This window comes from Spermophilus citellus (genome assembly GCF_964194105.1).
Source record: "Spermophilus citellus genome assembly, chromosome: 9".
NCBI lineage: Eukaryota > Metazoa > Chordata > Mammalia > Rodentia > Sciuridae > Spermophilus > Spermophilus citellus.
Genome location: NC_138191.1, coordinates 106,064,140 through 106,088,624, shown reverse-complemented (window position 1 = coordinate 106,088,624; position 24,485 = coordinate 106,064,140). Strand labels below are relative to the sequence as shown.

Below are 24,485 nucleotides of genomic sequence, written 5' to 3'. Positions count from 1 at the left end.
GAACCGAAGATATGCAAAATACTGCCCCAGAACTCAAATGTGCGCTGCTCTTATTTGTCATATACATAAAGGAAACTTATGAAATTCCTCCGAGCACTGTCCATGGTATGTGATTTCCTGGTTGCTTATTGAGTGGTGCCGAAAACCACCCATCTTCTTATTCCTGAGGCTTACAAGCCCCGCTCTTAACTTCTCAGGGTGGTGTGGTTGGCCTCCTCAAAAACAACTCCTTCCCTGGTTTTGACGTTGTGCCAGCAGGAAAGCATCGAAGTGAACCAGCCCCTTTCCCTCCCTTCTCCAGCCCCGCTCGCATCTTCACCCAAAGGCCCCCTGAGTCGCATCCTCCCAGGGAGTTGCCCCGCAGCGCCTACCATCGGTGTGCCTGGGAGTGCCTGTCAGCCGCGGTAGGCCTGGGACTGGCTGAGTTCCGCGGTCCCAAATCCACGTGTTCCCGCCCGCCACTCCGCCAGACGCCGCCTTCCGGCTAAGCTCAGGGCGGACTTCACTTCCCAGGGTGCGCAGCGGCGGGGCCTTGCTCCGACGGGGACCTCGGGTGGCGCACCGCTCCGTCGCCTGCTCGGGGGCGCGCGAGCTGGCGCGAGGACAGGGCCTAGGACCCGGAATGAGTTTCCTCGTAGTTCCGCTGGGCTGTGCCGGGCTGTGCCGGGCCGTGCCGGGCCAGGACAGGCGGGGGTGGGGGCCTGAGTTAGTGGAGTCAGTGACAGGCGCTCGGGGCAGCCCGCGCCTTACTGAGGTCCCCGCCCCGTCCCGGCCGGGCCGGCTTGTCTGTCAGTCACTGGGGCGGAGGCAGCGGCGGTAGCGGGGCCGGAGCCAGGCTGTGAGCACAGCGCGGGCCAGGCCGAACGGAGAGAACCTGCCACAGCCCCTCAACTCCACGGACTCTTCGCCCCAGACTCACGAAGCTGCACCCCCCGCGCTTCTTTGGACGCCTCCGTAATCCGCGAAGGGCTTTCTCCCCCGTGACCCCTCAGCCCCGTGACCTCCTCATAGCACCCAAGCGCTCACCCGGACGAGGGTGTTTTTGGTACAGGCCGTCGACCCTGTGACTCCTTACGGGCCAGGGACTCGGTTCCCCCCATAGGCCTCCCTCCCCAATGACTTCCTCCTCAGAGATTCTAGGGACAGAACCGTGACCTATCATTAGGACCAGCGTCTGGGAACACCTCACTGACGCGTCCCTCCTCAGAGTACCCCTTAGTGGGTCTCCTCCTAAGACCACCCCTTTTGGTCTCTGGCAAACTCCCCACCCCCAAACGAGGTGGGGAGGCCTCGGCAGCCATGCCCTCCCTGGGCACCCCCTTACCCCACCAGTCCCTGGGCGCCCAAGCCGGGGTCTAGCAGGGGGCCAGCAGCCAAGGGGCTGGGGCAGGAGACAGATCAGGGTCCACCTCCCTGCCAGGGAGGGAGCGAAGATGGAGCGGCGGGAGGAGCAGCCGGGGGCTGCAGGGGCTGGAGCAGCACCAGCCTTGGACTTCACTGTGGAGAACGTGGAGAAGGTATGAGGGCTCTGGGGTGGGAACCCCAGTGACAGAGCAGAAGTTCTGGGGACTGACACTAATGCCAGAGCTCAGGCCTGGGCTGGGTGCCCGCTGGGATAGTGCCCCCAGAGCACCTGGCATTTGCTGTCTCTGGGCAGGCAGTACAGCAGTGTTGCAGTATCTAATGGGCTATTTTTGGCTTTCCTTAGACACAGATCCCCTGTGGACAGATACTCTTGGGTCTTGGGCTGTTGCCTTCAGGGTACTGATGACTTGGACTTCCAGCCATACTGGCTGTTGTCCAGCTGTATGGGAAATGCATGAGGGTGCCATAGGAAACCAGCAACCCAGGAGACCTACAGTTCAGTAACCCCTCCACCCCCCAGAAACCATACTAATGCCAAATCATCCTGGACCTGACTTTGTTCAGCCAATGGCTTAGAAAATATCTGGCACTAAAACAATCTGGGTAAGGTTTTCGCTTTTTTTTTTTTTTTTTTTTTGAGAAGGGTCCTTCCTTGATTGGATGGAAGCCAAACCAGTCCTGGGAAGGCAGGAATGGGGCTGGCTTTCTTGTTTTGTGCTGTGTCCAAGGGGTCTGGCCCTGCTGGCAACCTTACAGGACCTTTCCTTGCTCACCTGCCCATATAGCTTCCTGCCATATTCCTCCTAGGCTATCCCATTGCTCAGAACATCTTTTCTGAACTGCTTCTTTGGTTCTATTCTGTGTTCTGCTCCCAGCAGCGTGGAATGGAGGAATTCATGCCCCTTGGGATGAATGGGGACACGGGGCTACCTTGTTGGAAAGCAGGGGATAAGTTGCAGATGTTCATTTGTTATTCTTGAGCTCTGTGTGCCATAACAAATGCTGAAGGTGCATCCCTTCTGCTTCTGTTTTATGCTTATGGGCATCCCTAGGGGGCCAAACAAGGGACAGTGGCCGTAACTGGCTGTCAGAGGTATAGATAGGGCTAAGCCTAGTTGGATGAAGCCTGTTTAAGAGCCATGGTCCTGGCCTCACTCTCCCACCTCTTGGGGCTGGGCAGTGTTGGCATGGTGGTGCCCTGTTTCATGTACTACCCGGGAGACAAGCCAGTATTTTCTTATTGTGTGAAATCCCACTGCAATTGGGGCCCTGGGGATTCTGCTAGTTGACAGCTCCAGGCTAGGTATTTGCCAGGGCTGCAGTGATGCCCAAGGTTTCTCTGGATCCAGCTTGTTGAACCCTCACTTGAGCTCTCTGAGGGGTGTTTTCACTCTCCCTTCCAGTATGTATCTGCCTTAGGGCTGCTTGGCATGAGTGTTAGTCCTGCTTAGATTTCAAATTGGCTTTAGTGCCAGCATCTGGAGTAATCTAGGGATGATCCTAGGGGATTGAATGGAGCTATTGGAGTTGATGGGAGCAGCTGTGCCTGGGAGGGTCAGGGCCCCTCAGACTATTCCATGTTCATCTCAGACTTAGCTTTATCCCTATGGAGCCATTCTTCCACCTGGGCCTTGCCCTTGAGTGCCTTCCCTTGGGGAGCACAGCCTCCTCTTTCTGCTTTCCTGTGAAGATTCCCTCTCTGAACCCATAACATTTTTGCTATAAGAAGAGGATATGGTAGAACATGGGCAAGATTCAGGCTCTCAAAATATTTGCAGGACCCCAGGTCCAGGAAACATTACAAGGCCCTGAGCCACCCTTTCTGCTCAACACCCCAGTCAGGGAGAGGGAGCAGTCTTGCAGGAACAAGTCACACCCTCTGTTCTGGGCTCTGGCAGGATCCAGAGTGGCCAGCATCTGCTCAGTCCTGTGCTGTCCTGCAGGCGCTGCACCAGCTCTACTACGACCCCAACATTGAGAACAAGAACCTGGCTCAGAAGTGGCTGATGCAGGCCCAGGTCTCCCCACAGGCCTGGCACTTCAGCTGGCAGCTACTACAGCCCGACAAGGTGCCTGAGATCCAGTACTTTGGGGCCAGTGCCCTACACATCAAGATCTCTCGCTATTGGAGTGATATCCCCACTGATCAGTATGAAAGCCTAAAGGCACAGCTCTTCACCCAGATCACCCGCTTCGCCAGTGGCTCGAAGATTGTGTTAACTCGGTTGTGTGTGGCGTTGGCCTCACTGGCTCTCAGCATGATGCCTGATGCTTGGCCATGTGCTGTGGCAGATATGGTAAGACTCTTCCAGGCTGAGGACTCACCAGTGGATGGCCAGGGCCGCTGCCTGGCCCTTCTAGAGCTGCTGACAGTACTGCCTGAGGAGTTCCAGACCAGCCGCCTGCCCCAGTACCGCAAAGGCCTGGTGCGGGCCAGCCTGGCAGTGGAGTGTGGGGCTGTCTTCCCATTGCTGGAGCAGCTGCTACAGCAGCCCAGCTCACCCAGCTGTGTACGTCAGAAGGTGCTCAAGTGCTTCTCCAGCTGGGTACAGCTGGAAGTGCCACTGCAGGACTGTGAGGCACTTATTCAGGCTGCCTTTGCTGCTCTGCAGGACACGGAGCTCTTTGACAGCAGTGTGGAGGCAATCGTCAATGCCATCTCGCAGCCTGATGCCCAGAGGTGAGCTGGTCCCCGCCTGCCCAGAGAGGGAGTGCCTGTTTGGCCAGCCACATATCCGTCCATCTGTTCAATAAACATCAGTGAAGTGCCTATTGCATTCTTGGTCCTATGCTAGAGATACAACAAGGAACCAAATAAGACATGCCCCCTGTCTTCATGATTTAGAGAGCCAAGCAGACATTCACACAGTTAATCATCCAGGAAATTATTCAGTTAAAATATTTGTCCATTCTCTTTCTCTCAACCAGTCACTAAGTCCTGGCTGTTCTGCTCCTGACCATATTGCAAATCTATTCTTTTCAATTTCCATTGCTACCACCCTAGTCCAAGCTGTCATCATCTCTCTCCCCAGATTTCAGTAGTTTTCTCACCAGTCCCCTGGTTTTTACTCTTGTACCCTTTATTGTACCAGCAGCCAGAGTTGTTCTTTTGAAAATGAGGCTCTAATCTTTTCTTTCTGATCTGAACACTTCTGTCACCTCTCTCTGCTCTTAGGATAAAATTCAGAATCTTAGTGAGGCTCACAGTCCTTGATATGTTGCACAGTGTGGCAGGACCAGCCTTATCTCATGCTATTTCTCCTTGCTTTCTACTATCCTCTTACCTGGTCTTTTCAGTTTTCTGAACATCCTATGTTTCTTCTAGTCTCTGAACATGTACTTGACGTATCACCTCTGCCTCAGATTTCACTTTCAAAGGGAAAAGTCCCCCATGATTTTTAAGACTAAGCTTGGTCTTCTCTGTTGTATTATTTATGGACTCTTAGTATTTTTTCTTCTTATCCTATAACCTGATTTCATTATAAATCAACATATCTCCCCGTTAGTCACTCAGCTCTGTGAAAACAAGGACTGTCATTTTGTCTTATTGTGCTTGGCACATGATAACATTCAAGTTTTGAATGGATGAAAAGAAGGAGTTATCTAATGGGGAGGGGTAGAGGAGAGGGAGATTGGGTGAGGAGAAGGAATGTTCCCAGTTTCAGGAAACACAGCAGGTGCTAAGGCCTGTGGTGGACAGCACAGTAGTGCATTCAAGGACTTGGAAGAAGGTGAATGTAGTGAAGTGTTTGGCAAATGTGTGCTGAGTTGGGTCCTGCATCTGGGAGCACACAGGTGGAATGCTTGAACTCTTACATGTCAGGAGCTCACAATCTGGTAGGCACACAAATGAGCATGTGCCATTGGTATGATGAAAACTGAAGGAGAAAGTAGGGGGGTCTAGGAGCCCAGAGGCAGCATTTAATGTAGTCTGAGGGTTGTGAAAGACTTCCAAGCTATGTTTGGAAGGCTTGTAAGAGTTAGCCAGATAGAAGTAATGGATATGAGAAGGATAGTCCAGACAGATGCAGAGCCAACGGATGAGAAAGGTGTGAGAGTACATTGAGTGGTAATTTGTAAATCATTGGTATGATTAGATAGCAAGGTTTAGGGGCCATTATTTGTAGGAGATCTAGGCCCAAATCATGCAGGACCTTGTCAGTGCGATCTTCATCCTGAGGATGATGTAAAGTTATTAAAGGATTTTTAAAAAAATATTTATTTTTTAGTTGTAGTTGGGCACAATACCTTTATTTCACTTATTTGTTTTTATGTGGTGCTGAGGATTGAACCCAGGGTCTCACACGTGAGAGGCAAGCACTTTACCCTGAGCCACAACCCCAGCCCCCTTATTAAAAGGATTTTAATAAGAAAATGGTCTGCTAGAGTTTTGGAATAAGGTGGGTTGGAAAGTCTTCAAGACTGGAGACCTGATACTTGACATTTCAAAGATAGGGTTTTGGGAATCCTTAGCAAAGTTGGAGGGGGAAAACTATTGAAAGAGACTGCATGCAAGAATAGCCCAGGTTTCCATATCAGTAAAAAAATGGAGGTGATCATATCAAACTGACAGAGTTGTAAAGATTTAAATAGGGTAAGGTGCACAGGGTTGGCCCCTGATCAAGACTATTTTAACTCCCTGAGTAATGGGATTTCTTTCATGGCCCCTCTGTAAAGGGATAGGGTAAGGGGCATAGGGTTGGCCCCTAATCAAGACTATTTTAACTCCCTGAGAAATGGGAGTCCTTTCATGGCCCCTCTGTAAGGGGGTGGGGGAGTTAGTAGCCCCTATTTGTACATATAGGTCATTGGTATGTCACATATTTTAGACTGGAGACAGAATGAGTGGTTGTGTATATTTATGTTTGGTTCTTGTACCATATGTGATAAATTTAATGGGAACCTTATTTTTTTTTTTAAGAGAAATCACATAGTGTTAAACACACATACTATTAAATTGATTGAAGTTGTTTATGGTACTGGGGATTGAACCCAGGGTTGCTGAACTGTCGAGTCACATCCACAGCCTTTTTAAATTTTTTTATTTTGAGACAAGAGTTTACCAACAAGTTTAGGGTCTCGATAAGTTGCTGAGCCTGGCTTTGAACTTGCGATCATCCTGCCTCAGGCTCCTGAGTCACTGGGATTACAGTGCACCGTCACACCCAACTAAGCTGTTTACTTTTAGAATTGGGCATAAAAAGTAAAACCTGAAGCTTGCAATAGATAATGGGCCTAGTTGATCAGTGGCTAAAGTACATGCACATAGATAATGCCCTTAACCACTGATTTTTAAGACTAAATTAAACAAAACATTGAGTTAGTGTTTTTGTTTTTTTGTACCCAGGATTGAACCCAGGGAAACTTAACCACTGAACCACATCCCCAGCTTTTTAATTTTTTATATGAGGCAGGGTCTCACTAAGTTGCATAGGACCTTGTTAAAATACTAAGGCAGGATTTGAATCTGCAATTCTCCTGCATCAGCTTCCCAAGCTGCTAAGATTACAGGTATGTGCCACTGCACCTAGTTTGGGGTTGGTTTTAAGAAAAAAAGAAAATTTGGGCTGGGCATAGTGGTACATACTTGTAATCCCAACAATTTGAGAGACTAAGGCAGGAGGATTGCAAGTTTGAAACAAGCCTGGACAATTTAGCAAGATCTGTCTCAAAATAAAAAATGAAAAGGGTTGAGGATATAGCTTAGCGGTAGAGTGCCCCTGGGTTCAATCCCTAGTACTGGGAATGACGGGTAACTTTTGGTATGAAGATTAAATAAGGACATGCCTGCAAAATTTTAGCATGATTCCTGCATACTCCATAAATGACAGTTTTTGTTTTTTTTTTTTTAGCTAGTTATTGGTATTGTTGTTACATTGATAGTCAGTATACTTATCTCCTGGCTTCTCTCTTTTCCCTCATAAGGTGGATACCAAGTCCCAGGTCAAGGCCTCTCTTGGCAGCCTAAAGCTCAAGTGTTTGGTGGCTAAAAGAAATTGATTAGGACAAGTACCTGGGTGATGTAGGGTGTCCTTGAATACACCCAAGTTTACCTACCCAGCCTGTCTCAAGGGCTTTGGCAGGTAATTGATGCCCCTTCTCTTCTGAACGAATGAGAGAGCAAGGAGCCAGTGAGGGAACCCACAGCCTCCTGAGCGCCCATTGGCTGCAGCCCCTTGGTTGCTTAGCAACTCTTCCCATTTTCTCAGCTCTTCTCCCAGAGCTCTAATTGCAGGTCTGGGCTGAGCTCAGTGTGAGCAGCAGCCAAGGAGTCCCCAGCAGCCTGGCCTCAGCTGCTGGAGCTGACCAACAGCAGCCAGGTCCTTTGAATCCAGTCTTAGCTATAGTTCTAAAGTCATCCTCCCAGTCATCCTTCATCAAATCTAGAAACTTCTGAGGCTTTAGGCTTATTCTCTCCACTCACAGGTCTCTGGCATTTGTTCTCAGGTGGTAGGAAATCTTTGTAGGAGTTTTCCCCCTGAGTGGGCTATACCCAGCCCAGAGTCAGCTTGGGGCTTGCTCTATACAGTCTAGTTTCCTATTTTTGGCTTAAGAAAGTCACCTTCAGTGACTTTGATTCCTGGGTCATCCAAGTGCTGCCTTCCCCAGGTGCTCTGACATCAACCTTTCCCCTGGCTGAGCTTGCACACAGTAGCCATTTTCCTGCTCCTCCAACAGCTGTTGCTGCTTCCTGGTCTTCTTTGAAATGTAATTTTTTCCTAAAATATATTTTTAATCCTGGAACTGCTTTTCATTGGGGCCTGGGAGAAGAGGAAAGGTGAATTAGACAGAATGTTGGGGGCTCCCCTCAGAACTGGAGATAAGGATTGAGATCTGCATGAATCCTTTGGGAAATTTTTGTTTGGACTCTGAAAGGGAAGCAGAACTAGAGCAGTTTCAGGGGTTGTCTCAACCTGCAATCTGTTTGACCTTGAATGATACTCTGAGCCCTTCTTGGCTACGTTGTCCTTTTTTTTTTTTTTTTTTAAAGAGAGAGAGAAGAGAATTTTTAACTTTTATTTTTTAGTTTTCGGCAGACACAACATCTTTGTTTGTATGTGGTGCTGAGGATCGAACCCGGGCCGCACGCATGCCAGGCGAGCGCGCTACCGCTTGAGCCACATCCCCAGCCCCAACTACGTTGTCCTTGATTTAGCCTACTGTGAGGCTCAGGTGAGACAAATTAATAATGCTCACTGAGTACCTACTGTCGGTATGAACTTTGGCAGGTGGAGAGAGTCTTGGAATACAGTGGAGATGCTATGGGGTTAGGTACTTCCTCTTGTCCCCAGCTCAGCTTCTGGGGAGCCTGTGGGCCATAGCCCTGCCCCTGTTCTTTGTACCAGACTCTGGCCTGAAGATGCCCATTGTCTGGTGGTGCAGCCTGTGTCAGGGGCATGAGACAAGCTATCCCAGCTGTCTCTAGGCGGCACCCTCTGGGGCTGTCTCTGAATCAGGGGTGTCCTGGTATGGATAGCCTTTCCTGCCAAAATGGGGATGTGGAGAAGGAAGCTAACATCCTTGGGCTGGTTGCCTCTTTTTGTTCTTCTCATCTTCCCATAAAGTTATGAGGCTACTGCCTAGCAATCTACCTGGAGCAAGTCCAGACAGAAATCCTTTGGGAATCTCAGTTCTCTTTTCCTCCATAGATTGCTGTGGTGATACTGTGATTGACAGCAGAGAGTTCCAAGCATGTGATTTCCTCTAAGAGAATGGCTTATTCTGCTTAATCTGGTTCCAACATATTGGGATCAAGCTAGTCTTCTCTCAGTCTCCTTTGTATACTGAGCTTCCTCTGCTCCTCCTTTAGGGATCATTTTGCTTCAGGCCTCTGACCTGGATGGACCTTTTTCTCATTCAAAGCTTTCTCCCTGGGCAGTTCTTATCTACTCCCATACCTTCAATTACCAGCTGTTAGCTGATGACTCTGAAATCTCTCTCTCTTGCCCTAACCTCTCTGCTGGGCTTCAGGGTTTTATATCCTGTTCTTTCTAAATGCCTCTGCTTGTATATCATGCCTGATTCTGAACTTTGCACTTTTCTACCTCTCATTAATGGTGTAACTGTACCTCTCTACCCTCCCTTCCAGGTTTTAGTAAGTAGCTTCACCCTTTACTTATTTGGAGAGTTATCCTTGACTTCCCAATCTTTGTATCCAGTCTCTCTTCACTTCCTGTCCATTTTGCCTCTTAGCGCTCTCTCTGAATTTACCATCTGTACCTCTCTGTCCCTATGCCACCAGAGTACACAGGAATTAGGGTTTACTAGGAGAGGGTGGGATTGATAATCTCATGAGTTTTGCTGCTTTCTGAAGTCTTCCTTAACAGGGGTCTTGACTCTCCCACCTTGTCCTTCTTTCCTAACAGTGACTGTATTAGTTTCATAGTGCTGCCATAACAAAGTGAACTGAGAAGCTTTAAACAACAGAAATTTATTATCTCACAATTGTGGAAACTAGAAGTCTGAAATCAAGGTGTCAGTAGGGCAATGCTTGCTCTGAAAAGTGCAGGGGACTCCTTCCCTACCTCTTCCTGACTCCTGGTAGCTTGACTTGTAGCTGCGTAACCCCAGGCTTACCTTCATCCTCACTAGGCATTCTCCCTGCATGTCTCTGTCTTCACCTGTCTTCTTATAAGGACACCAGTTGCATTAGATTTAGAGCCCACCCTGCTCCAGGATGACCTTGTTTGTAATGAGCCTTTTTCTAAATAAGGACACATTTTGAGATATTGGGAGTTAGGATTTCAACATATAATTTGGGGGACACACATTTACTGCTGATCCCCCAAAATTTATGTCACTCTGACATACAAAATATATTCACCTCATCTAACCTCAGAACTGATAAAAGTTTTAACCCATTCCAGCATCAACTTTTAGTCACTTGGAGGACATAATTCAACCCATAACACTGACCTTTTCATATTTCCTTCCCAGAGTTCTCCTAGGACCTAAAGTTTGTCCCAACATGGACAGCATCAAAGCTACCATGACCTCTTTTTTGCTTAGGATTTGATAGGAGGGGGCTCTGATGGAAGATAGGGAGATTGTGTCTTTTTCTCAAAGCTTGGTGGGGGTTGAGCAGACAGCTCCGATGAGTCTCCTCATCTCATTACTCTAGGTACGTGAACACACTTCTGAAACTCATCCCACTGGTGCTGGGACTGCAGGAACAACTGCGACAGGCAGTGCAGAATGGGGACATGGAAACTTCCCATGGCATCTGTCGCATCGCTGTGGCCCTGGGCGAGAACCACTCCCGGTAGGGAGTCGGGGGCAGCTGGTGGTGGGATAGCAGAGCCCTCTAAGAAGTCGGATTGTGGAACCCCCTTGGGGAGGTGGAATGACCTTACTATATCTCCTCCTCTGCAGGGCCTTGCTGGATCAAGTAGAGCACTGGCAGAGCTTCCTGGCACTTGTCAACATGATCATGTTCTGCACAGGCATCCCTGGCCATTATCCTGTCAATGAGACTACCAGCTCCCTAACTCTAACTTTCTGGTACACACTGCAGGTATGTCTATGTCAACACCAGTAGGTCTGGGACATCATGGAAGAAAGTGGATCCTTGGGCTTTCTATGGCTTCTGAAGTGGCTCATTGTTTTCCCCTGACCCTCTCAGGATGACATTCTATCCTTTGAGGCAGAGAAGCAGGCTGTATACCAGCAGGTGTACCGACCAGTCTACTTCCAGCTGGTGGATGTGCTTCTGCACAAGGCCCAGTTCCCTTCTGATGAGGAATATGGATTCTGGTCCTCAGACGAGAAGGAGCAGTTCCGAATTTACAGGTGATGCTAGCAGGCTAACCCTAGCTAACTGGAATCCTGAAATAATGAAGGCAATCAGGGAAGGGGCCCAAGGCCAGACTTCCTGAATTCTAGGATTCCTTTTTCTATTCTTTAGGCATTTTTGCATAGGGTTTGGGGGTCCTGGGGTAGGCTCTTAGTCCTGGGTCAGGATCCAGGCAGTGTAAAAGACCTTCATCTGCTTCTCAGGGTGGACATCTCAGACACGCTCATGTATGTCTATGAGATGCTGGGGGCCGAGCTGCTCAGCAACCTCTATGACAAGCTGGGCCGTTTGCTCACCAGCTCAGAGGAGCCCTACTCCTGGCAGGTACCTCCCAAACCTGATTCCCTCAGCCCTCCCTGACCTGTCACACCCTCCTCCTCAGCCAAGCCAGTGGCATCCTCTTTCCCCAGCACACAGAGGCTCTGCTTTATGGCTTCCAATCCATCGCGGAGACCATCGACGTCAACTATTCTGATGTGGTGCCCGGGCTCATTGGTCTCATTCCACGGATCAGCATCAGCAACGTACAGCTGGCAGATACTGTCATGTTCACCATTGGTGAGACCTGGCAAATATCCATGACCACATTCCTAGAGCCACAGCAGCCATCCTTAGCCATGGCCAGCCTGCTCTTTCCTGTCCAAAGTGGGAGAGACACATGGCTCCATGCACAGTCAGCACTGCAGCCAACTGTCCCTGCAAGTGTACCAAGCTGCATTTCAGTGAGGCCAGTGCACTGTCAGTGGATCAGCGGTGTTGCGCCTCTGTTGAGTAGTAACCCCTTCCTGCTTCTCAGCTGTGAGACTCACATTTGAGCATGCATATGTGTATTTACTCATTCTGTCCTCTGAATGAGCACTCCTCTGTGCTGGTGCTATGACTCGACCCTGCCAGGAGCTCAGCTTGCCTTGAGGGAAATGGTACAAAACCAAACCTGGCCTGTCTCAGAGATCCTTCCCTTTCTTTTTTTCTTTCAGGAGCTCTGTCTGAATGGCTGGCTGACCACCCGGTCATGATCAACAGCGTTCTGCCCCTTGTTCTGCATGCCCTAGGCAATCCTGAGCTGTCTGTCTCTTCTGTGTCCACCCTTAAGAAGATCTGCCGAGAATGCAAGTATGACTTGCCGCCCTATGCTGCCAATATCGTAGCTGTCTCCCAGGTATGAAGAGGCAGTGCCTGGGTGGTGCTGGGCCTTAGGGTGCACTGCACTGTGCTGATACTGTGTTCCTGTATTTTTATATCCAGGATGTACTGATGAAACAGATCCACAAGGTATGACTCAAAAGTTTCTAGGTGGTTTCCTTGGGGTCTTATGGAAACCTCTTATCCCCCAAAATCCTGGTTTCTACCTTATCCTACCCTTATCTCTTATTCTCTGTTGTTGGAAACCTTCCCCAAGAGGCTCATTCTCCTTTCCATTCACAACCAAATGTGGTCAAGATGGACGGTCCATGTTTTCTGCCCCACAGACAAGCCAGTGCATGTGGCTGATGCAGGCTCTGGGCTTCCTGCTATCAGCCCTGCAAGTGGAGGAAATCCTTAAGAACCTGCACTCGCTCATCTCACCCTATATCCAGCAGCTGGAGAAGCTGGCAGAGGAGATAGTAAGTGAGCTCTGGGGGCCAGGGCAGCACTGGGACTTTGGTGCTTCCCCTTGTGTGAGCTGTGACTGCTGAGGGGTTGGGTCAGTACTGACCCTTGAGGCTGGACCTGAGCAATCTAGGGACCAAGCTGGAGCTGGGAGATCTGGAACTTGATTCACTTCTCCTCATAGCCCAATCCCTCCAACAAGCTGGCCATTGTCCACATCTTGGGGCTTCTCTCCAACCTCTTCACCACACTGGACGTCAGTCATCACGAGGATGATCATGAAGGTCCTGAGCTCCGGAAGCTGCCAGTGCCACAGGGACCCAACCCGGTGGGTGGCTTGTCTTTGCCATTGCCCCCTCCCCCATGGGAATGTCATTGTCACTCCCCACCTCTGTGAGTAATGTTGTCATTGTTTCCCTGACCCCTTGCAGGTAATGTGTTTGGTTCTCTCACCCCAGAATGATCTTATCAATGTCTCCCACCCTGTAGCAATGTTATTGTCATATTCAGTTCTGTGGATGTTTTCCTTGTTCTCACCCAAAGGGGTGATGTTATTGAGGTTCATTTGCCCTGTGAGGGACACTGACCTTCAACCCCCTCAACTGTTTTTTTGAGCCCTCCTTCAGTCTCCGACTCTGTGGCATCTTCTGCTTAGCATTCATTGTCCCCTGTGGGCACTGAGGAAGCTTACATACTCCATAGGTAATGGTTCTTGCCTTCAGTTTTCTGTCAGTCTAGAGGAAATCCTTAAAAACAGATTGCTGCAAAGCAATGTGATAAGTACTGCCCCCCAGACAGTGTGGATAAGCTTGGTCACAGCGTGGTAGGGTGACCCTTACAACCTGTTTTCCCTGGGGCAAACCTTGACTTCCCACTCAAAACTCAGCATGACGGGCTGGGGTTGTGGCTCAGTGGTAGAGAAACTTGCCTAGCATGTGTGAGGCACTGGGTTCGATTCTCAGCACCACATATAAATATATGCATAAAATAAAGGTTCATTGACGTCTAAAAATTTTTTTTAAAAAACTCAGCATCAGTATCTGACTTGTTCATCTCTTGGGACTGTGTTGGGTAGCAGGTGTGGTTTTGAGTGAGTAGTTTGCATACTGTAAAGGTCAGTACAAATATGAGGGACTGCTTTGGTCATTGTTCCTGGAATTCCCTCAGGGTTTCTCCTGAAGAGAAGGAAGCCACATGCATCCTGATACCTCCATTTAAGTCCTGGCCCCAGTTTCAGTTGCTCTTGTGGCTCAAACCCAAGCCAGGCCCACCAGTGTCCCACAGAGCCCCTTCTGTGGCAGTTATCATCCTGCCTTCCCTCCCCTCTCAGGACCTTATCTGCTTTCTTCTTCTCCATAAGCTTCCCACACCTACATACCCCTTGGGACTCCCTATTCCATGTCTCTAGTCCATTGCCTTGGTTTTATTGAACTGAGTGGATAGAGAGTAATTTTTTTTAATATTTATTTTTTAGTTATAGGTGGACACAATATCTTTATTTTTATGTGGTGCTGAGGATCAAACCCAGTGCCTCACACATACTAGGCGAGTGCTCTACCTCTGAGCCACAATCCCAGCCCCTAGAGAGTAATTAAAAAAAAAAAGTTTACAGATTTGTCATAATCCTTTTTTTTTAAAGAGAGAGAGAGAGAGAGAGAGAGAGAGAGAATTTTTAATATTTATTTCTTAGTTCTCGGCAGACACAACATCTTTGTTGGTATGTGGTGCTGAGGATCGAACCCGGGCCGCACGCATGCCAGACGAGCGCGCTACCGCCTAAGCCACATTCCCAGCCCCATAATCCTTTTTTTTGTATTTATTTTTTTGTTGTAGTTGGACACAATACCTTTATTTTACTCATTTATATTTATGTGGTACTGAGGATCAAACCCAAGGCCTCGCATGAACTAGGCGAGCACTCTACCACTGAGCCACAACCCCAGCCTTGTCATAATGTACTCATGATGTCCCTGCTTTGAAGTTTGAAGCTTCCTCTGAAATAACCTCTAGAATTCAGAATATTCTTCTTTCATTCCTGGGCTGAGGGGGCGGTCAGGAAACCACTTCTTTCCCCAGGGTTCCCATGAACCAAGTACTCAATGTGCAGTTGGAGGTAATAGTTTGAACTCCTCTTCTACTGCCTACTCCCAGATCCCCCTCAGGTGGGTGGCAGGGATGGTGGGGGCACTTCACTTCTCCTGTGTCTTCAGGTGGTGGTGGTGCTGCAGCAGGTCTTCCAGCTTATCCAGAAGGTGCTGAGCAAGTGGTTGAATGATGCCCAGGTGGTGGAGGTGAGCCCTGACCCTCACTCTCTGCTCCCATGGTGACTTTGCTCAGAGGTGGAGCCAGGACTGAAGAGTTGCTGCCCCACTTTGGTTGGCATTGGTCTGGAGGAAATAAGGGGGTGGAAATCTTGTCCTACAGAAACAAGGAATCTTCTGGGAAGATATTTAGAACTCTCCAGTATCATAAGAAGTACTCAACAAAAGGGCTATGACATTAGGGCTGAGGGATAATCAGGTATCTGTTATAGCATCAGAGACCTGCCTTTGGTCCCTTCTCAATTCAGGCTTTTGTTGCTGTTGCTGCTCCCTGAGAGGAAATGGTGGAGATGTAAGTAGCAAGAGTTAAGTGGCAAAGCTTCAGCCTATGCCCCTGTGTGGAGGGCTTTTTTTGCCCCCTGCCTTTCAGGGTGAAGGTCAGATTGTTTATCTTTCTTGGTTTGCAGGGCTTGGCCAGGCTTCTAGGTAAGGGTCCTTTCTTAGGCCCCCTCTGGGCAGAGCTACAGTTCTGTTCCAGCTAGTGGTGACCTGCTGACCAGGGCCCCTGTGTTTTCTTCCCAAGGCGGTGTGCGCCATCTTTGAGAAGTCTGTTAAGACCCTGCTGGATGACTTTGCCCCCATGGTGCCACAGCTGTGTGAGATGCTAGGCCGGATGTACAGCACTATCCCCCAGGCCTCTGCTCTTGACCTCACTCGACAGGTGGGCCTTCTGGTTTGGGCAGCTCTGGATATCATCTTAGGCAGAGATCTGACCTGGGTGGGTTGGGTTAGCAGGCTGCATGGCTGGGGTCCCCCACCACAGTTAGGGATTTTGACTTGATAAGAAGTGCCCCAGCTGACCAGTGTTCTCTGCTCTGCTTTGTTTCAGCTGGTCCACATATTTGCTCATGAGCCGGCCCACTTTCCCCCAATTGAGGCCCTCTTCCTGCTCGTCACCTCCGTCACACTCACTCTCTTCCAGCAAGGTAGGTCCTGAGCAGGGTCTCTGCTGCTGTCGCCACTGCCACTGCCTCTGCTTCCCTGACTGGGGAGCCAAAGCTGCCCACTGTGTTCTCTGTCCCCTGAGTTGCACATGGGACTTGGATACTTGTGGGATGAAGAACAGCACAAATTTCACCTTACAAATAGTTGACACTTCAGGTTGAAGTGGATAAGAGGGTGAATGATGTCTTCTGCTGGCCTGCTGGGCGCAGGGCCAGCCTGGATATCGGGGAAGACAGGGGCAAGGCTCTGAGGGACTTGGGGCACTAGGCTGGCTCCTTTCCTTTGGGATGTAATGAGAAGTGGGAAGCGCATGGGTTTTGAAGTCAGGTAGACCTAGATTCTAAGCTCATCACCACCAACTAGTTGTGTGACCTTGGGCAAGTCACTTACCTTTGCTGAGCCTCATTTCCATATCTGTGAAATGGAGAGATCACATATTTGATAGGATTATTATAGGTTTAGTCACTCCCTTTGGGGCCCTGGCTTGGGGGTTTTGCACATAAAGTACTCAGATTGGGGATCCTTTCCTCACATTAAGGTTTAGTCCTTTCTAGGCCCAAAGCCAAGTACCTTTGGCACTCGTCCCAGCCCCAACTCGTTGTGACCTCTGAGAGAGATGAGAGCAGCCTCCAACCTTCCCCAGCTATCTAACCCAGGCTTCCAGCCTAGGAAAGAAACAGCACTGCTCTGCCAGCTTTGTGAATCTTGCCTGGATTTGTAGTCCCAGATTTAAGACCCACCAGAGAGGGCTGGGGATATAGCTCAGTTGGTAGAGGGCTTGGGTTCAATCCCCAGCAACACCAAAAACAAAAACAAAAACAAAACCCACCAGGAATCTCAGCTGGAGTCCATAGTGTTCTTTGTTTATAGTCTCAGTGTCTGGTCCCTTGGTCCTGGCCTCTCTTTTCTCTGGGGTATGGGGTAGGTCCAAACTAAGGGGAAACCTGAGCCAGAAACCCAGTGCACTTCTCCTCAACTCTACCTCTCCCCATTCCTTGTACCCTCTTTGGGACAAGTCCCAATGGTGCTAACTCTGTGCATCTTTCCTCCTCTCCCTCCATGGGCCCTGCCTCAGTTTAGGATTGTTGAATTACTTCAACAATTTTCCACTTTGACATGTGCACTTCTCTGGAATCCATTCTGCATACAGTAATTTGTAAGGTTCTCTATAAAACACAGATCTGAGCATTTTCCCTTCCTTTCCTTGCTGCCTGTTGCCCTCAGGTTATTGTCCTATTCCCACCTATATGGCAAAACTCTGGTATACCTCTAATGTGTACCTCTAATGTGCCAGTGTCCTCATGACAGCTGTAGAATCCACACTGACTTTTTCCTTACCTCGTCCCATTTCCTTACAACTCCTCTGACTGGAATGCCCTGGGCCCTTTACTGGATAAACACTCACTCCTCAGGCCTTAGACAGGAGGAAGACCATCAATCCTCAGAAAAGTGCCTCTGAGGCAGAATTGGGTACTTCTAACTTTGTGCCAAAATTACATTGTGGACACACTGCTGATACAGCACTGACCACACACAACAACCAGATTTTGTGTCTGTCTTTCTTCTAGACTGTGCCCCTCAAGGGCAAGATTAAGCCTCTTCTCCCTGCAGCCTCAGTGTCCAGAATGAGGCCAGCATAGAGTGGGCCTCAGACGCTGTTAAATAAAGGAGGATGAGGGCTCCTTGCCCTTGGAACCTTTCTTCATCACTGTCTGGCTCACCTCCAGCAGAGCAACTGAGCTGAACATTGAACCCACTTCTCTACAGTGGCACCAGGCATGGGGCACATTGGGACTTACTTTTGAGGACTTGAGTAACTCAGGGTTCAGAGAGGGACAGCCTTTATCGGTGGTTCCTAGAATCCTAGAGAAGGAAGTAGGGAAGAGATTATTATCTTTGTTACAGATGGGGAAACTGAGTGTTTGTGGCTTGCACAAGATCACACAGCTACTTAATGGTGTCTCAGGCAGATGTTTTTGCACTGCATCCTCCTGAGAGTGGAGAAGCCCAGACAGGAGCTCCAGGTGCATGCCTGTTCTTGCCATGGGAATTATCAGAACTGGAGGCAGAGGTGTCCAACATCATATTTGTTGGGGTTGTTGTCTTGATGGGCAGGATGGTCCCTATACCTGTATGTCATCCCAGTTGTAGACTTCCTAGGGCTCTGCCTTCCCACTGGACCATGGGGTGATACGGTGACTGGTTTCCCTCTTCCTTGGCATGTCCATATGGTGGGAGCTGGTCCTCAGCCCTGAGCTTGGCTCTCTGCTAAGTCTGTGTCCATATAGAGGGACCTTGCCAGAGCGGGGCTCTCATTTTTTGGACTTATGACACCATTTATTCCCATAGGCCAGTGACTTGTCTGGCCAGCCCCAAAGCACATGGGGTACTGCCCTATCCAAACAGAAATCCTTTGGTTTAAAGTGGATGGAATAGAATCTTCTCCTTGGCCAGACTAAGAGCCCTCTAGCCATGGAAGTAAGGGGCACTTTCTCAGGCCCTGATGCCTTTGACTGTCTAGGGTCATCAGTTGGGCTTTAAAGGAGGGGCCAAGGACTGACCTGCTGCCAGCCCTGCCCTCCTCTTCCATGGCTGTAATAGGTATATGCCAAGAAGCAGTGGGCTTACCCCAGCTTGGTGGAGGCCACAGTAAGAGTGTGGGGGCTATTTCTTCAGCTATATGGAGTCCAGAATTGCTTGAGCACCAAAGGAACACTGTGGGGACTGGCCTGAGGAAGAGTGGGAAGTAGGTGGAAGGCACCTTCAGGGGAGCTGGGGCAGGCCCGTCCTTCACTTTGCCGTCTCTTTCTGTTGGGCTTCTCCCAGTTCATGGTTTTTGTATGTTTTGTTTCTTTATCTTGCTTCCTGCTGCTCATGTGCCCCCACGCTGTCTCCCTGCAGGCTCTCAGTCCCACATAACTATATGAGGTTGAGTTGCTGTTTGTATAATTTTTTCTTAAGTTCCATCTTTATTATATTTTAGGGCCCAGGGATCATCCTGATATTGTTGATTCATTTATGCAACTCCTGGCACAGGTGTGTTTTAGTTTTATTCATTCACGTTCTGTTCTCTCTCTTTCTCTTTCTCTTATGTTGATATTCAATTTAAGCCTATTTTTAGCTTTCTGTTGACAAATTTTTTTTTTTCTGTTCAGTTGAATAGAGTTTCTTCATCTGTTTCCGTGGAAGTTGACAACCCAACATCCTCCTTTAGTGCCCCTTTGCCTCAACTAGCTCAGTCTCCTACAAAGACCAGGGAGAGGCTGATCCCGAAGGGAGGGAAGGGGGCCGGCCTGGAGGGAGTGGGGAAGGGAGTGGGTGGTGACTGTGCCCAGCAGTTCCTGTGTGGCTGGCTTGCCAGGACATTCAGGGATAGGGCTGGAGTTGAAGGGTCTGGGCTGCACTGTTCCCGTGCTCCTGCCGGGAACTGCCTGCCTCTGCACTCCCAGCCTGCTCTAAGAGGTAGGCCTGGAGCAGCTCCAGAGGGAAGGGCTAAAGGTAAATGTGAACACTGGAGCCCGGAGTCTGGCTGGTGGAGAGGTTGTGCTGCTGCTGGGTGGTGGGGTTCAGGCTCCACTGTGAGACCACGTTAGGATGCGTTTGTGTCTGGTATGTGTTTAAGTGTGTTGCACCTTATTTTGTATGTTTTGAGTTTGATTTGTGAAGAGAGCAGAAATCTGTAAGTAGTATGTGTATTGTTTTGGGCATTGAGATAAATGTGAAGTTGAAGTGTGGGCATGTGCGTTGATGCATGTCGTACATTGATGTGTGTAGTACGTTTGTGTTGTGTTGTGTTGATGTTGTATTGAGGGATGTTGAGTGTGGAATGTGATAGAGGGTGTATATTAGGCTGTGGGAGTGTGTGTGTGTGTATGTGTGTATGTGTGTTTGTACTGGGGATTGAACCCATAGGCGCTTAACCACTGAGCCACATCCCCAGCCCTTTTTAATATTTTATTTAGAAACTGGGTTTTGCTGATTTGCTTGGGGCCTTGCTAAGTTGCTGAGGTTGGCTTTGAACTTGAGATCCTCCTGCCTCAGCCTCCTGAGCTGCTGGGATTATAGGCATACACCACTGCGCCCAGCAGGAGTGTGTTTTTAATGGAGGACAGGAATGTGTGTTGTGTCTTGGCAGTACAGAATTAGTATGATACAGAGTGCTGTGTGTTTAGGAACTCCTATGGGGTGGGGGAGTCCTGTGAGTTGAGGTAAATGGAGTGTGTCTCTGCTTAATTATTCCACAGATATTGACTGAGTGTATAATACATGCTTAGTACTCTGCTAGGTGCTAAGGATATAATAGTGAGCAAATGCAGACATGGTTCTTGATCTCCTGGAATTTACAGTCTAGTGGGGGAGTGCGAGGGGTGAGGATGGAGAATGTTCTGAGCCTGGATGAATATGTGTATGGGTATCCACAAGGATATATTTTTGGTGGGGAGGGTGTTTGAATGTGTATTTGTGGGTGTGCTGGGAGAGTGTACATACGTGGGAGGCCTGGGTAGACTGAGAGTATGGGTATGTGGATGGTTTGGGATGTGGGGTGTTTGGGTGTGTGACTCTGTGGTGAGGGTGTGCTGCAGATATGGGACAGTGTGTGCATGTAAGGGATTAGGATACCGCTGTGTGAGTAGGGCCTTTCAAGTGAGGGTGCATGTCAGGATATTTGCACATGAGTGAACATGGGGTAGCGGGTATATGAGGGGTTGAAGGGTGGGGATTTCTATGATATGCGCTGGAGGCATTGCCGGCAAAAAGCAGTGTTTGAGGACTGCTGGAGCTGTGCTTAGTGTATCTTGTGACCTGAGGATGTGCCAGTCATGTCCTGGTACCAACTGGGGCAAGTCATCTGCCCCCTCAATCCATCTGCTCCCCCCATGGCAGCACTGCTACTAGGGTAGTTATGGCTGAGAAGGCCCTAGACACAGGGTATCCTAGGTGAAAGATGGGGCTGGGATTCCAAGGCTCCTGTCCTACTTTTCCTCATCTTGAACAGGAGCTGGAGGGGGCTGAGGAATGTAGGCAAGACATGGTGGGGGTCTGCTGGGCTGGGGGCTCCATGTCCAGCTGCCATCTCTTCTTCCTGCTGCTCTGATCGTAAACCCAGGGGGGCTCGACTTCTTCTGTGAATGAAAGCAAAATAAGTGTTGGCTACCTGGACCCTGCAGGAGGTCTGGCCCCTGGTGGAGAGGGGAGGGAAGTGTTCGCTCTGGGAGTGACTTATGACCCACATTTTTCTGCATTATGATCCCCACCTCCAACCTTTCTTGCACACACCTGTACATTTATGTACACATACATTTACACAGAACCTCTTGGGCTGTTCCTCGCCTGACCAACTGAACTGTGGAGTGGTCTGGGTTCCCCAGAGATGGCTGGGTTTCAGCCTTTACCTGTGATGCGTGAAATTAGGGACTGGGGTGGAAGGTGAGTGGGGGGATGGTCCTTGGAGTTGGCTGGGGCTGGGCTTACCAGCTCCACCTCCTGCAGGCTCTCAAGCGGAAGCCAGATTTGTTCCTGTGTGAACGATTGGATGTCAAAGCTGTGTTCCAGTGTGGTAAGTGGGGCCAGGTGGATAGGTGGGCCTGGGGCTCCCTTGGGAGGATTCTTAGGCCCCATCTGATCTGCCTTTGTCTCTCCCACAGCTGTGTTGGCCCTCAAGTTCCCTGAGGCACCTACTGTCAAGGCCTCCTGTGGCTTCTTTGTGAGTCCCATGCTGACTGATCCCCCAACCCTGCCCTGCCCAGGATTCTAGAGGATAGGGGTATGGTATGTAGGTGTCATCCTCAGGAAGAGGTGGGAAGGATCCAGGACTGACAGGCCTCTCCATCCTCTGCAGACAGAGCTGCTGCCTCGGTGTGGAGAAGTAGAATCTGTGGGAAAGGTGGTACAGGAGGACGGTCGTATGCTGCTTGTAGCAGTGCTAGAGGTGAGCTGGAGCAAGTGGGGATTTGGTGTTGGTGGGGAGGCCCTCACTGCTGAGGCAACTGACTTTCTGGGAGGCTGAAGAATTTGGTTCTCTAAGCTCTTGGATTCTGATTCTTCCTTCATTAAGTGGCTGAAAAGTTGTTAGGATTGCTGTGAGGATTAGCTGTCTCTGAAAAAGCAGTATTCACTTGTGCAATGTGGCTGCAGAACTGTCCCAGAAACCCTGGGGCATGGTTTGGCCTCCTGGCTGCAGAAGAGGCAAGACCCTGGTGTACTGAGAAGCCCTTTCCTTCAGGCCATTGGGGGCCAGGCCTCCCGCAGCCTCATGGACTGCTTTGCTGATATCCTGTTCGCCCTGAACAAACACTGCTTCAGCCTCCTGAGCTTGTGGATCAAGGAGGCACTGCAACCACCTGGTTTTCCTTCTGCCCGCCTCAGTCCCGAACAGAAGGACACCTTCAGCCAACAGATCCTTCGGTGAGCAGAGCTGGGGCAGGGAGGTGGTGGCAGTATTGGTAGATAGTGCTAACCTGTTTTCCTTTCCCTCCTCCAGTGAGCGAGTGAACAAGAGGCGGGTGAAGGAGATGGTGAAGGAGTTCACACTGCTCTGCCGGGGGCTACATGGCACAGATTACACAGCTGACTACTGAGGGGCGCCCCCGCCCACGTACTCCTTTTCACCCCTTCCTATTCCCAAAGAGTAAACCTGAACCTTCACTGTTGCTTCTGCTTCCTTTTTTCTGCCACTGTCACCAACTGAAAGCCTGTGCCTAGAAGCGCAGGGAAAGAATGGGAGGATGCTTGAACCTACGCCTTGTTCAAGAGTGGTGGGGACACCCTCTAGCTCCTGGATGGGAGAGGGGACTCCCGTAGCTAAGCTGCCTAGGTTGGAACCATTCAGAATATTGCTGTTGCCCTTGGGGTGGCAAGAGATAGAGTGGCTACAGTAGTGTTAGCAGCTCTCAGCTACCATTAAATTAGTTCCAGTTTGCACGCATGCATTACAATCAATAATGCCGAGTACTAGGCACCTAGCTTTGCCCTAAACAAAGGCTGGTCAAGTCAGAGCTATCATGCTAAGCTGGAGGAATAGGGAAGAAAGGTCACATGGAGAGTTTCTTTTTTGATGGGAATAGGAGGCATCCTAGCAGAAGACTTGGGGCCTTGGGCTGGGTCCATTTGGGAGGAAAGAAAAGAGTTGGGCTTTGAGTTCCAGGATGGGTGTCTGGTGGGGGTTGTTTTTTCTGTTTTTTTTTTTTTTTTTGTTGTTGTTGTTGTTTTTGTTTGGGGTACTGGGGATTGAACCCAGGGTCACCTAACTACTGAGCCAAATCCCAAGCCTTTTTAAAAATTTTGAGACAGGGTCTCACTAAGTTGCTGAAGTTGGTCTTGAACTTGCAATCCTCCTGCCTTAGCCTCCTGAGTCACTGGGATTATGGGCTTGCAGCACTGCACTTGGCTGATGTGGTGTTTTTGTTTGGTTTGTTCTGTTGTGATTTTTTTTTTTTTTTTTTTTTTTTTTTTGGTATGGGGGATTGAACTCGGGAGTGCTTAACCACACTGTGCTACCTCACTGACCCCCTTTTTTAAATTTTAATTTTGAGACAGGGTCTTGCTAAGTTGCCAAGGCTGTCCTCAAACTTGCAGACCTCCTAACTCAGCTTCCCAAGCTGCTAGGATTGCAAGAGTGTACCACTGTACCCAGCTGGCATAGGTTTTTGTTTGTTTGTTTGTTTGTTTGTTTTTTGGTACCAGGGATTGAACTCAGGGGCATTTGGCCACTGAGCCACATCCCCAGGCTTGTTTCGTATTTTATTTAGAACAGGGCTCACTGACTTGCTTAGCACCTTACTTTTTGCTGAGACTGGCTTTTAACTCAAGATCCTCCTGTCTCAGCCTCCTGAGCCGCTGGGATTCCAGGCATGTGCCACCACACTGGCTTGTGGGTTTTTTTTGTTGTTGTTCTGTTTTGTTTTTTTTGTGTGGTGCTGGAGATTGAACTCAGGGCCTTATTCATGCAAGGCAAGCACTGTACCAATTGAGTATATACCCAGCCGACATGGGTATTTTTTTAAAGCACCCAAATTTGCATATGGTTGAGGTGGGCTATAGAAAATGGAATGAGGGCTGAGAATGCTGCTCAGTGATAGAACACTTGCTTAACTTGCAAGATACTGGGTTCAATCCTCACATGTGTACACCCAGAAAGAAAAAAGACTATGGGACTGAGTGGTTGTGTGGTGGGGTGGGCAGAAGGTGTTGTAGCTCCTATGCATGTCCACCTGTAACTTCTTTCTTCTAGGGCTCTTAAGCATAAATGGTCAGGGCTCTGTCAGGACCAAGGACAGCACCTGGCCTGCTCTTGCTTTCTTCCCTTTGCAGTGTTGCTTCCCTTTCTGTCTTCTCAGCCATAATTCACCTGGGCTGCCTCTCTAGCACTCGAGCCTTCTTAGTAAGATCTGCAGAGCATGGTGGTGCACACCTGTAATTCCAGCATCTCCGGGGCCTGAGATAGCAGGATCTTAAGTTCAAGGGCAGCCTTG

At 49.4% G+C, this 24,485-nt stretch overlaps 1 protein-coding gene across 4 annotated transcripts; it reads left to right on the top strand.

Moving 5' to 3' along the window:
* Window positions 1–528: 528 nt before the first annotated feature.
* Window positions 529–22,664, top strand: IPO13 (importin 13). 4 transcript variants are annotated; one of them, XM_081306759.1, is made up of 20 exons: window positions 532–1,517; window positions 3,264–4,045; window positions 10,487–10,627; window positions 10,738–10,879; window positions 10,988–11,154; window positions 11,362–11,482; window positions 11,569–11,716; window positions 12,211–12,317; window positions 12,404–12,430; window positions 12,628–12,762; window positions 12,933–13,076; window positions 14,959–15,039; window positions 15,593–15,730; window positions 15,899–15,995; window positions 18,998–19,050; window positions 21,505–21,571; window positions 21,660–21,718; window positions 21,854–21,943; window positions 22,238–22,419; window positions 22,496–22,664. In XM_081306759.1, the coding sequence occupies exons 1-20, from the start codon at window positions 1,434–1,436 to the stop codon at window positions 22,590–22,592; spliced, it is 2,862 nt and encodes a 953-aa protein (XP_081162885.1). In that variant the 5' UTR covers window positions 532–1,433; the 3' UTR covers window positions 22,593–22,664. The 4 variants fall into 4 exon arrangements, with proteins under 4 accessions (XP_081162884.1, XP_081162885.1, XP_081162882.1 ...); XM_081306756.1 differs by having other exon boundaries at window positions 534–1,517; window positions 12,136–12,317; XM_081306757.1 differs by having other exon boundaries at window positions 537–1,517; window positions 3,309–4,045; window positions 12,136–12,317.
* Window positions 22,665–24,485: the final 1,821 nt, after the last annotated feature.

Excerpts from the sequence above, each read along its gene's own strand:
- IPO13 (XM_081306756.1), top strand. The coding sequence starts at position 1,434 with ATGGAGCGGCGGGAGGAGCAGCCGGGGGCTGCAGGGGCTGGAGCAGCA. Across the intron at positions 12,431-12,627 it reads TGATGAAACAGATCCACAAG|ACAAGCCAGTGCATGTGGCT; the intron begins GTATGACTCAAA and ends TCTGCCCCACAG. Across the intron at positions 22,420-22,495 it reads TTCAGCCAACAGATCCTTCG|TGAGCGAGTGAACAAGAGGC; the intron begins GTGAGCAGAGCT and ends TCCCTCCTCCAG.